Genomic DNA, 12,202 nt, shown 5'->3' with positions numbered 1-12,202 from the left:
TGAATTTTTGGGGTGTCTGAATTTTTGGGTGTCTGAATTATGTGGTGTTTGAATTTTAGGGTACTTGAAATTTTGGGTATTTGAATTTTGGGATATCTGAATGGGATACTTGGATTTTGGGGGTATTTGAATTTTGGGGTGTGTGAATTTTTGGGGTGTCTGAATTTTTGGGCTCTATGAATTTTTGAGTATTTAAATTTTTGGGTGTCTGAATTTGGGTGTCTGAATTTTTGGGGTGTCTGAATTTTGGGGTGTCTGAATTTTGGGGTATTTTAATTTTTGGGGTGCCTGAATTTTTGGGGTATTAGAATTTTTGGGGTGTCTGAATTTTTGGGTGTCTGAATTATGTGGTGTTTGAATTTTAGGGTACTTGAAATTTTGGGTATTTGAATTTTGGGATATTTGAATGGGATACTTGGATTTTGGGGGTATTTGAATTTTGGGGTGTGTGAATTTTTGGGGTGTCTGAATTTTTGGGCTCTATGAATTTTTGAGTATTTAAATTTTTGGGTGTCTGAATTTGGGTGTCTGAATTTTTGGGGTGTCTGAATTTTGGGGTGTCTGAATTTTTGGGCTGTCTGAATTTTTGGGGTGCCTGAATTTTTGGGGTATTTGAATTTTTGGGGTGTCTGAATTTTTGGGTGTCTGAATTATGTGGTGTTTGAATTTTAGGGTACTTGAAATTTTGGGTATTTGAATTTTGGGGTATTTGAATGGGATACTTGGATTTTGGGGGTATTTGAATTTTGGGGTGTGTGAATTTTTGGGGTGTCTGAATTTTTGGGCTCTATGAATTTTGGGGTATTTAAATTTTTGGGTGTCTGCATTTTTGGGTGTCTGAATTTTGATGAGTCTGAATTTTGGGGTATTTGAATTTTTGGGGTGTCTTAATTTTTGGGCTGTCTGAATTTTGGGGTACTTGAATTTTTGGGGTGCCTGAATTTTTGGGGTATTAGAATTTTTGGGGTGTCTGCATTTTTGGGTGTCTGAATTTGGGGTACTTGAATTTTTGGGGTGTCTGAATTTTTGAGTATTTGAATTTTGGGGTATTTGAATGTGTGGGATACTTGGATTTTGGGGTATTTGAATTTTGGGATGTGTGAATTTTTGGGTGTTTCATTTTTAGTCGTTTCATTTTCCAGTGTCTTGGAAAGAAATTCCATGAACTGGTTGGGAGAGATGAGGAGTGGGAACACGACCGGGACCCCCAGCAGGGACTCTGCTCATGGGGAGGCAGAGTTATCCCAAGCTGAGGCATTCCCAAATAAAAAACGGGATCCAAGGTTCCAGGGCTGTGAATCCCACTCTCTATTCTGACTCTCTGGAATATTTCCTGCTCCGTTTTTCAGCTGACATTTCCTCTTTTCCTTTTGGAAAAAAAAATCCTCCTCCTGTTCCCATGTCCTGGAAAACCCAAAAAGAAAAAAAAACCAACCAGCAATTACAGGAATTTTTATTCTCCCTCTCTCCATCCAGAGCTGGAAAAGGAGTTTTTTCAGCCATGAAGCTTGGAAAGACACGTCCATCCAAGGATGAGCATCGGAAACAAGGTACGGTCATGGAATGATGGTGGATTCCTGGAATCGCAGCGGTGGGAGAGGAAGGGCTGCCCATTCCCTGGGCTCTGCACCGAGGTGGGGCTGGAATTGGACACCTCCGGAAAGGCAGGAGAGGGCAGCGATTGGAAATTCATTGCTGTTTCCATTGAGAGCCCAGGATCAGTTTCCCGCCGCAAAGAAACGCAGGAATGTGTGCTTGCAGGCAGGGAAAAGCCTCGGTTTGGGTCGTGGTGCTGGGAAAACCTCCCCTGCTTTCCAGCCAGGTTTGAGGGTGGGAAAAAGGAATTTTGCCTGGGATGCTGGCATGGAAACCTGGGTGCTCTTCCCACAAGCTGTGTGTTCCCCTTGAACTGCGGTGAAAAATCAAGGCCCCACAATTCCAATAGATTTGTAGGGACGGTATGTTTGTTACAGCGCTGGAATGTGGGGAATCATTTCCCTGCAAAGGACATGCGCGCCCCTGAAAACTCCCGATCCTTTTTTATTACTCTAGCCAATTTACATATTCATAGAATTTCACAACAGGTTCATGCATATTCATTCTGCTGATTTCACGGTACACTTACAGCTCGTTACACTTGTACTCAGTTTTATGTCAGAAAGTACAGAGAGAACTCCTGGGTCACTCTGCCCTGTCTGCTTCAAGGTTCGAGGAGTCTTATCTCTTATCTCTTCAGCTTGGAAATTCGCATTCTTCCTCCTGAGCTGGGGCAGTTTTGCTAGTGCTGCAGTAACCAGACTAAACAGCACATTTTACTTCTGTTAGCAAGCTCAAAGCGGCACATTTCACCCAAATCCAGATGGATTTCTACCCTGTTCAATTTTCACTCTGTCTTACCCTCGTGGTTAAAGCTTCCAGCAGGACCATGGGAAAACATCCAGGACACAAAGGAGCAGAGCAGCTGGTCCCACGGAAGCGTCTCCACAGGCTGGATTTATCCGTGGTCACGGAACGGTCACTGTGTGGTGTGGGCAGTGCTGCATGGCCGGGAGGCTCCTGATCCCACCTTTCCCAGGAACCTCCAGCTGTCCCACACCTTCCCTGGCTTGGGATGGTGATTCCGACCCTTGGCCACTGGATGAGGGATGGGTGGGTGGATGTCCTGCACCCGCTGCCTGCTGGCCAAGCTGGCATTCCCAACGCTCCGTGCGTACTTCCCTCCCATCCCGACTCCTTCTCCAGCTTCCATCAGGACCAGCCTGGCCTTGGATGCTTCCAGGGATCCAGGAGCAGCCACAGCTTCTCTGGGAATTCCAGCCCAGCCCCTCCCCACCCTCCCAGCCAGGAACTCCTTCCCAAGATCCCAGTCCAATCTCCCCTTTCCCAGTGGGAGCCATTCCCTGGCTCCTGTCCCTCCAGGCCTTGTCCCCAGTCCCTCTCCAGCCCTCCTGGAGCCCCTTTAGGCCCTGGAAGAGGCTCTGAGGTCTTTCTGGAGCCTTCTCTTCTCCAGTTGGATATTCCCAGCTCTCCCAGCCTGGCTCCAGAGCAGCTCTGTGGTCTCCTCTGGAGCGACTCCAGCAGCTCCATGACCATCCCATGCCAAGGATCCCAGAGCTGCAGGCAGCAATTCCCAGCTCATGTGACTCTGGCTCAGTCTTAATCTCCTGGCTGAGTCAAGGACCCCCTTTCCCTCAGGAAAGGAACATTCCAGCCACTTCTTCCAACAGAAGCCCGGGCATGGGGACGTGCCGGTGGGATTGCAGCAGTTTTTCCTCTTGGGAATGACCCATTTCTCCCATTTTTTCACCCCTTTCTCTTCAAAACCAGGAACTTGGTTGTCTTTGCAACATCTCTTGTGCTCCTCAGATCTCCAGCTCTTCTTCAAATGCTCTTTCACCTCCCGGATCCGGGGTGTTGTCATTATTCCTTGTTTTTCCTCCCCAAAACCCTCCGCAGGAATTCTGCCTGGATGGAATTGCATGTCATCTCCTTGATAACCCCTTTTCCGAGCAGGTTGTCCGAGACCCGACCTGGTTCCCATTGTTTTTGTGCTCCCAGCCGAGGGGATGGATTGGTTTCCCTTCTCCCAGCCTTTAATTATTCACTGATGGAAATTAAAACCGGAGCCATTCCTTTGTCCTCTTCCCACAGATGATCCGGCTGTTCTGGAAACAGAAGACCTGGATAGAAAGGCCATGAGATACGGAGCAGGCCTGGAGCCGGACACCATCTCCCTGGCCTCTGTCACCGCTGTCACCACCAATGTCTCCAACAAAAGGTGAGAACCAGGGTTGGGATTGTGCCAGCGGGAGGTGAGGACAGACATCCCAAAAATGCGTGACCACGACACAGGGAATGTTGGAACTCTTTGTCCCACGGACCCAGTGGGATGGTTTGTTTTTTTTTTTTTTGGAATATCTGACCTGCAGCAGCGATCAACAAAGCTGGTTGAAGGAGCGTTGAGGGTGACCCCGCTCTTGTAGTGAGAGGGACAAGGGATGGAGGGTCAGGACACAGGGAATGGCTTCCCACCGCCAGAGGGCAGGGATGGATGGGATATTGGGATGGAATTGCTCCCTGAGAGGGACTGGGATGGAATTCCTGGAGAAGCTGCGGCTGCTCCTGGATCTCTGGAAGTGTCCCAGGCCAGGTTGGACGGGGCTTGGAGCAAGCTGGGATGGTGGGAGGTGTCAGGTGTCACTATTGGACACGAAATGAGTACACAGAAGCTTGGTAAGTTCAAGAGAGGAAAAGACCCAGTTTTATTTAAACATCTGGTATTTATAGAATCCCAGAGGTGACTGTGGATTGGAGGATGGAATTGCCACCTCTCCAACCACACTGGTCCGAAGATCAATCAATCATTTCTCTCCACCCACAGAGAAATATTCTAAACTATTCTATTTCTACATGAAACTCTTCTATTTATACATGAAATTGTGTGGGAACTCTGACTCTCAAATGTGTAAACATTATCGGAAGGCTAAAGAAGTTTTATGAGAACTTTGAAACTTTCAAAAGAGCTATAAAAGAAAACTTAACACTTTTGAAAATCAGGGCAACGGTCAGGCTCTGGATGATTTTTAAGGTGCCTCCCTACTCAAACCATTCCATTATTTCATTAATTCCACCCGTGGTTTGACCAAGGGTTTCTTCTGCCTCTCCCAAGGTCCAAGCCTGACATCAGGATGGAGCCGAGTGCCGGGAGGCCCATGGATTACCAGGTAGGTGACACCAGCCTGTGCCCTCAGGGTCACAGCCTGGGCTTGGGGACACCGTTTGCAGGGACTGAGTTCCTGGTGGGTCTCACCTCACTGGGCTTGGAACCAGGACATCCCAAGAGCTGGAATTTCATTGGTAGAGCCATAAACTCAGGATTAAGTAATTGACTGGGTTTGTTGTCCAGCATGTGAAATCCAGAGAACCCAAAATAAGCCCAAATTAAGTTCTCTCTGAGGTTGTCTGTGTGGAATTTCTCCTTGGAGCAACCTGGGATAGCAGAATGTGTCCCAGCCCCTGGCAGGGAGTGGAGTGGAACGAGCTTTAAGGTCCCTCCCAATTCCAACCACTCCATGATCCCATTGTGTTTTCCAGCAGAGGTGAAGCCAATGGGATCGGTCTCTCAGATCCCACAGCTCGGGTTAAATCCCGTTGTGTTTTCCAGCAGAGGTGAAGCCAATGGGATCGGTCTCTCAGATCCCACAGCTCGGGTTAAATCCCGTTGTGTTTTCCAGCAGAGGTGAAGCCAATGGGATCGGTGTCTCAGATCCCGCAGCTCGGGTTAAATCCCGTTGTGTTTTCCAGCAGAGGTGAAGCCAATGGGATCGGTCTCTCAGATCCCACAGCTCGGGTTAAATCCCGTTGTGTTTTCCAGCAGAGGTGAAGCCAATGGGATCGGTCTCTCAGATCCCACAGCTCGGGTTAAATCCTGTTGTGTTTTCCAGCAGAGGTGAAGCCAATGGGATCGGTCTCTCAGATCCCGCAGCTCGGGTTAAATCCCGTTGTGTTTTCCAGCAGAGGTGAAGCCAATGGGATCGGTCTCTCAGATCCCGCAGCTCGGGTTAAATCCCGTTGTGTTTTCCAGCAGAGGTGAAGCCAATGGGATCGGTCTCTCAGATCCCGCAGCTCGGGTTAAATCCTGTTGTGTTTTCCAGCAGAGGTGAAGCCAATGGGATCGGTCTCTCAGATTCCACAGCTCGGGTTAAATCCCATTGTGTTTTCCAGCAGAGGTGAAGCCAATGGGATCGGTCTCTCAGATCCCGCAGCTCGGGTTAAATCCCGTTGTGTTTTCCAGCAGAGGTGAAGCCAATGGGATCGGTGTCTCAGATCCCGCAGCTCGGGTTAAATCCCGTTGTGTTTTCCAGCAGAGGTGAAGCCAATGGGATCGGTCTCTTAGATCCCACAGCTCGGATTAAATCCATTGGATTTTCCATGTTGGGTGGAGCGCCCACACCTTGGGGCTGGAACATCCGGGATTCCTGGGATCTCCTGCATCCCACACCCTTGCCAGCCCCTCCTCACCTGTGTCCCAGTGGGACCAGCAGACCCCATTGCACTGGGAATTCCCCTCGGTCAGAGGTGGGGGGGTGGGTGAAGGCAGCCTGGATCTGCTCCCAGGATGTGGAAGTTTAGGAATTCCTCTCCCCAGGTCAGCATCACCATCATCGAGGCCCGGCAGCTCGTGGGGCTCAACATGGACCCCGTGGTGTGCGTGGAGGTGGGGGACGAGAAGAAATACACGTCCATGAAGGAATCCACCAATTGTCCTTACTACAATGAGGTGGGTCCGGCCCCGAGGCTGCTCCAACCCCTCTGGGCTACTCCGCCCTGGATCCAGTGATTTCTTTTTTATCCATGGGGTTTTCTTGGGTTAAATTCCTGCCGGAATAACGTGAAATCTCAAACCACGGAGGAGAAACGAAGCCTTTGCCCTCTGGAATTCTGTGATCAATGATTCCCAGATTTTCCAAGAAATCTATGCTTCTGTTGGCTCCCCACACTCAGTGGGGGATCAGTGATCCATGTGGTCCCATGATCAGCGCTGGGATCACATGGATCCATCCCTGCTGGGCCGTGGGCAGCCCCCAGGGAGCCACAGGGGATTCTCAATCCCAGGGGAGTCTCAATCCCGATGGATCCCACCCCTCATGATTCCTCTTTCCCTTCCAGTATTTTGTCTTCGATTTCCACGTCCCCCCCGATGTCATGTTCGACAAGATCATCAAGCTCTCCGTAAGTGACCCCGACGTCCTTGTCCTTTCTGGGGGGCTTTGGAAGCAAACAACCCAATTTTGGGATGGATTTAAGGTTCCTGATGTGAGATTCCCAACAGGAATTCTCTTCTGCAGACCCCCAGTCCGTTTTTCTGTTCCAGCCCTCATTCCTGGCTCCACACAGCCCCTGCATTCCCTGTGTCCCTTCATGGGTGATTTCTGGTATTCCAGAGCCAGGTAGAACCAAAGTTTGGAATTTATTTATTCTTGTGGAGAGCAAAGTCCTTCCTGAGCCTGCCAGGGAAATTCTTGGGGCATCAGAGCTGTTGTGGAAATCCAGGACTGGGAATGCTGAGAGCAAAGCTGAGATTTCAGTCTGCCCAAAACCAGGAAGGTGATGGACAAGATTTCCAGATTCCCTTCCCAATTAGGGCACATTAATTAGGATTATCCATATCCATCCCACTGCACAGACCAGCTGCACAATTTCTCCCAATTTTCCTCAAATTCTGAGCATTCCAAAGGCTCTTCCCTCAGTTAAATATCCCAGTAGTGACTGGAAAAGGGATCTTGCTCTAAAGATTAATTTCTTTGCATTTTTTGTTCATTCCAAATACAAACCTCCTGACAATTCCACTAATCAGGAGCTGCCAACCCCACCGGGCCTTTTGGTGTCCTTAGGATCCTCCCAGACCAAGGAAAACTCCTCAGCTCCTTTCCCATCCCATCCTGGAGACCTCTGGAATGGCTTTGTGGCTCCCAGGTCCTGGGGGAATTCCTGAGTGGTTTTCCTCTCTTGATTTCCAGGTGATCCATTCCAAAAACCTCCTGAGGAGCGGGACGTTGGTGGGGTCCTTCAAGATGGATGTTGGGACTGTTTATACCCAGCCTGGTACGTGAATGTCGTTTGTATCAATTCCCGGGTGTCTGCAGCTGCTCAGCGGAGAAAAAATTCCCGGCAAAGGAGTCAGGCAGGGGTTGGATTCCTTGGAAAATGCTTTCCCAATTTAGTGTAAATATCCAAGATATTAACAAGTCACCTGGACTCGCTCGTCCGTCAGGGAAGAGCGCTTGGCACCTCTGGAGAAGGGTCTGTATCCCATCCCGGAATCATGGAATTACAGGACGGTTTGGGTGTGATGGGACTTTAAAGATAATTTAATTCCACCCCTGCCATGGGCAGGGACACCCTTCACTGTCCCAGGTGGCTCCAAGCCCCAGTGTCCAACCTGGCCTTGGACACTGCCAGGGATCCAGAGATTCTCTGGGAATTCCAGCCCAGCCAGGAGTTCCTTCCCAAGATCCCACCCCAAGCTCCCCTTTCCCAGTGGGAAGCCATTCCCTGGCTCACGGCCCTCCAGCCCTTCCCCAAATTCCAGCTCTCCTGGGGCCCCTTGAGGCCCTGGAGGGAGCTCTGAGGTCTGCCTGGATCCTTCCCTTCTCCAGCTCTCCCAGGTGTCCCTGAGATCCCTTCTGGCTGGGCTGGTGTCCATCCCTGCCCTGCCCTGGAGGAAGCCCCAGGTGACATTCCCAGGCAGGACAGGAACATTCCGGACAGGAAGGTCCAGGGCTGGATCCTGCCCCGCATTCCATCCAAGCTGGAAAAGGAGGAAAGGTTGATTAGAGCTGCTGACCATCGAGTCCAACCATCCCCAGCACTGCCAAGGCCACCACCACTGCCCCATGTCCCCAGGCGCCACATCCACAGGGCTTCAAACCCCTCCAGGATGGGGACTTGAGACTCCACCCCCCTCCACTTTATCCCGTTGTTTCTCCATCTTCAACACCGGACACCCCCTCCCAGTGGATTTCCCAGGGCTTTGTTGGGGTTCCTCACACACAAGGCAGGTCCCACTCGGTGGAAGGCCGTGTCCTGGCAGCGTTGGCCATTGTCTGGTTGTGACAAAGGTCTCTCTTGCCCCCCGGCGTGCAGAGCACCAGTTCTACCACAAATGGGCCATCCTGTCCGACCCCGAGGACCTCACGGCCGGCCTCAAGGGCTACCTCAAGTGTGACATCGCCGTGGTGGGCAAAGGGGACAACATCAAGACCCCGCACAAGGCCAACGAGACGGAGGAGGATGACATCGAAGGGTAGGGATCCGCTTCTTCCTCGCTCCCTTGGGAATCCTTTCCACCTCTCTTTCCCTTGGATGGGATAACAGGATCCAAACCTGGAGGCAAACCCTGAGCCATGAAAGTAGAGGGACCAATCCGGTGCTTTTCTGGGAGGGAATGAGTGGTCCTGGTGCAATTCCAAGTGATTTCCAGCACAGAGGTGTCGTTCCTGTAGGATCAGACCATCTGCTGGTGGTTGAACTCTACAGCAACACCAGCCTGGAATCACCCAGCCTGGTGTCCCTTGATGCTCCTGATGGGCCCTGGATGGGAAGATGGGATAATGGGATAATGGGATCTCACAACCCAAGGCAGAGCAGGGAAGTCTGGATGAGGTTTCCCAGGCTGTGTGTGTGGACAGGGATCTTGGACTGGTGCCTAGAACATCTCAAAGGTCATGGAACAAAAACCAGGAGCTTTAAGTCTTTTGATTCCAGCCCCAAAAGTTTTCCAGATAAATTAATATCTCCATTTCAGATCTGCCTCTGAGGCTCTCCCCACATGGAATCATGGAATGGTTTAGGTTGGGAAAGACCTCTGGGACTGAGTCCAGCCATTAACAGTCAGAAACCACCAGCACAGCTCTTCTGACTTGCTGGGGTTTGAGGAACCACCTCCAGTACTTTGGGCTTCATTCCATGCTGTAATGGTGATGTTCTCCTACTTATTCCTAAAATTCTGGAATGGTTTGTTTTGGAAGGGATCTTCAAGATCACCTTGTTCCAACCCTCCTGCCATGGGCAGGGACACTTTCCACCAGTCATGGACAACTCCAGCAATTCCTAGAATTCCCCTAAAAATATTTTATTCACAGCATTCCCACAGGCTCATCTATTCATGCAGAGGAGGAAAGCCACATACCCAAAAAAACCAATGGATGGAGTTAATTTCATCCCCAGAATAATCCCCCAAGCTCCCTTTGATAAGGAAAAGGCAACTCTTCCAAAATCCCATTCATTCAATTTCCGTGGAATGGGGTGGGAGTGGAAGGAGTCAGTGCTCGGAAAATGGAGCAGCTTCTCTTTGATCTTTTACGGAACCACAAAGGTTGGGAACGGTCTTTGAGGTCATCCCATCCAACCTTCGTTGTTCCCTGACCACCCCACCCCAGCAGCTGTTCCCAGCTCCATCCACTGACATTCCAGGAACCTGCTGCTCCCAGACGGGGTCCCCCCGGAGCGGCAGTGGGCTCGGTTCTACATCAAGATCTACCGCGCCGAGGGGCTGCCGCGCATGAACACCAGCATCATGGCCAACGTCAAGAAGGCCCTCATCGGGGAGAACAAGGACCTGGTGGACCCCTACGTGCAGGTGGCATTCGCGGGGCAGAAGGTGAGCGGGGAGGTCCCAGGGTGACCACAGGAGGTGACACCAGCAGGTGGCCATAGATGGTCTCGGTCATCCTTGCACGTCGAGATGTGCGTGGTGGCACCTGCATGTCGAGAGGGGTGTGGTGTCACCTGCATGTCGAGAGGGGTGTGGTGTCACCTGCATGTCGAGATGGGCGTGGTGACACCTGCATGTCGAGATGGGCGTGGTGTCATCTGGCATGTCGAGATGGGCATGGTGTCACCTGGCATGTCGAGATGGGTGTGGTGTCACCTGGCACATTGAGAGGGGTATGGTGTCACCTGGAATGTTGAGAGGGGCATGGTGACACCTGCATGTCGAGATGGGTGTGGTGTCACCTGGCACATTGAGAGGGGCATGGTGTCACCTGGAATGTTGAGAGGGGCATGGTGACACCTGCATGTCGAGATGGGCATGGTGTCACCTGGCATGTCGAGAAGGGTGTGGTGTCACCTGGCATGTCAAGATGGGCATGGTGTCACCTGGCATGTCGAGATGGGTGTGGTGTCACCTGGCACATTGAGAGGGGCATGGTGACACCTGGCATGTCAAGATGGGTGTGGTGTCACCTGGCATGTCAAGATGGGCGTGGTGTCACCAGGCATGTTGAGATGGGCGTGATTTCACCTGGCACATTGAAATGGGTGTGGTGTCACTTGGGACATTGAGATGGGTGTGGTGTCTCCTGGTACATCAAGAGAAGCATTGTGTCACCTGGCACGTTGAGATAGGCATGGTGTCACCTGACACATTGAGATGGGTGTGGTGTCACCTGGCATGTCAAGATAGGTGTGGTGTCACCTGGCACATCGAGATGGGTGTGGTGTCACCTGGCACATCGAGATGGGTGTGGTGTCACCTGACATGTCAAGATGGGCGTGGTGTCACCTGGCATGTCAAGATAGGTGTGGTGTCACCTGGCACATCGAGATAGGTGTGGTGTCGCCTGGCACATCGAGATGGGTGTGGTGTCACCAGGCATGTCAAGATAGGTGTGGTGTCACCTGGCACATCGAGATGGGTGTGGTGTCACCTGACATGTCAAGATGGGCATGGTGTCACCTGGCATGTCAAGATACGTGTGGTGTCACCTGGCACATCGAGACGGGTGTGGTGTCACCTGACATGTCAAAATGGGTGTGGTGTCACCAGGCATGTTGAGATGGGCGTGATTTCACCTGGCACATTGAAATGGGTGTGGTGTCACTTGGGACATTGAGATGGGCGTGGTGTCTCCTGGTACATCAAGAGAAGCGTTGTGTCACCTGGCACGTTGAGATAGGCATGGTGTCACCTGACACATTGAGATGGGCGTGGTGTCACCTGACACATTGAGATGGGTGTGGTGTCACCTGGCATGTCAAGATGGGCGTGGTGTCACCTGGCACATCGAGATAGGGGTGGTGTCACCTGACACGTCAAGACGGGTGTGGTGTCACCTGGCACATTGAGATGGGCGTGGTGTTGCCTGGCACGTCGAGATGGGCGTGGTGTCACCTGACACATCAAGATGGGTGTGGTGTCACCTGGCACATCAAGACGGGCGTGGTGTCACCTTGTTTTCGCTCTCTGGCATGGCTTTGAGCCCTCTCCAGTTGAGGAGGAGAATTCCTGACACAGGAGAGGGCGGAGTGGGCGGAAGGGAGCAGCTCGGGTGGTGAGGGATGGTTTGGGAGATCCAAACTTCCCATCCTTTGGGAAGGATGAAAGTTCGACAAGAAGGTTTAGCAGGTATGCACGCTTGGCAGAAAGATCTCTGAATGTAGAACCTGAGAACGCAACAGAGGTGGAAGCAAGTTTTGATACCAAAAAAAATAGATTTGTTAGTCGAGATTTGCTGAGCCAGTCTTACTGGGCAACTAAGAAAGCAAAGGTTAAGTCGACTTGGTCAGAGGTTTTATGGCTTAGAGCAAAGGACGAGCTGACCACAAACAAAAAGATGTTTTTACCAAGCAGAAGGATTCCACGGGCAAGCAAGACATGTCGATGTGGCAAGTAGAAAAAAGGTCTAGGAGTTTTCCC

General features: G+C 51.1%; 1 protein-coding gene across 3 annotated transcripts in view; it reads left to right on the top strand.

The window, feature by feature from the left end:
• OTOF (otoferlin) overlaps positions 1-12,202 on the top strand; it is a 126,010-nt gene that overhangs the window by 47,388 nt on the left and 66,420 nt on the right. For all 3 annotated transcript variants that reach the window (XM_068183092.1, XM_068183090.1, XM_068183089.1), the window contains 8 exons: positions 1,477-1,550; positions 3,652-3,778; positions 4,670-4,724; positions 6,149-6,280; positions 6,670-6,732; positions 7,521-7,605; positions 8,647-8,806; positions 9,976-10,162. In XM_068183092.1, coding sequence (XP_068039193.1) covers positions 1,477-1,550; positions 3,652-3,778; positions 4,670-4,724; positions 6,149-6,280; positions 6,670-6,732; positions 7,521-7,605; positions 8,647-8,806; positions 9,976-10,162 — 883 coding nt within the window. The remainder of the gene's footprint in view (positions 1-1,476; positions 1,551-3,651; positions 3,779-4,669; positions 4,725-6,148; positions 6,281-6,669; positions 6,733-7,520; positions 7,606-8,646; positions 8,807-9,975; positions 10,163-12,202) is intronic.

Source organism: Anomalospiza imberbis, chromosome 3, assembly GCF_031753505.1.
Source record: "Anomalospiza imberbis isolate Cuckoo-Finch-1a 21T00152 chromosome 3, ASM3175350v1, whole genome shotgun sequence".
NCBI lineage: Eukaryota > Metazoa > Chordata > Aves > Passeriformes > Viduidae > Anomalospiza > Anomalospiza imberbis.
The sequence above is the reverse complement of the archived record's forward strand: the minus strand, read 5'-3'. Positions and strand labels throughout refer to the sequence as shown.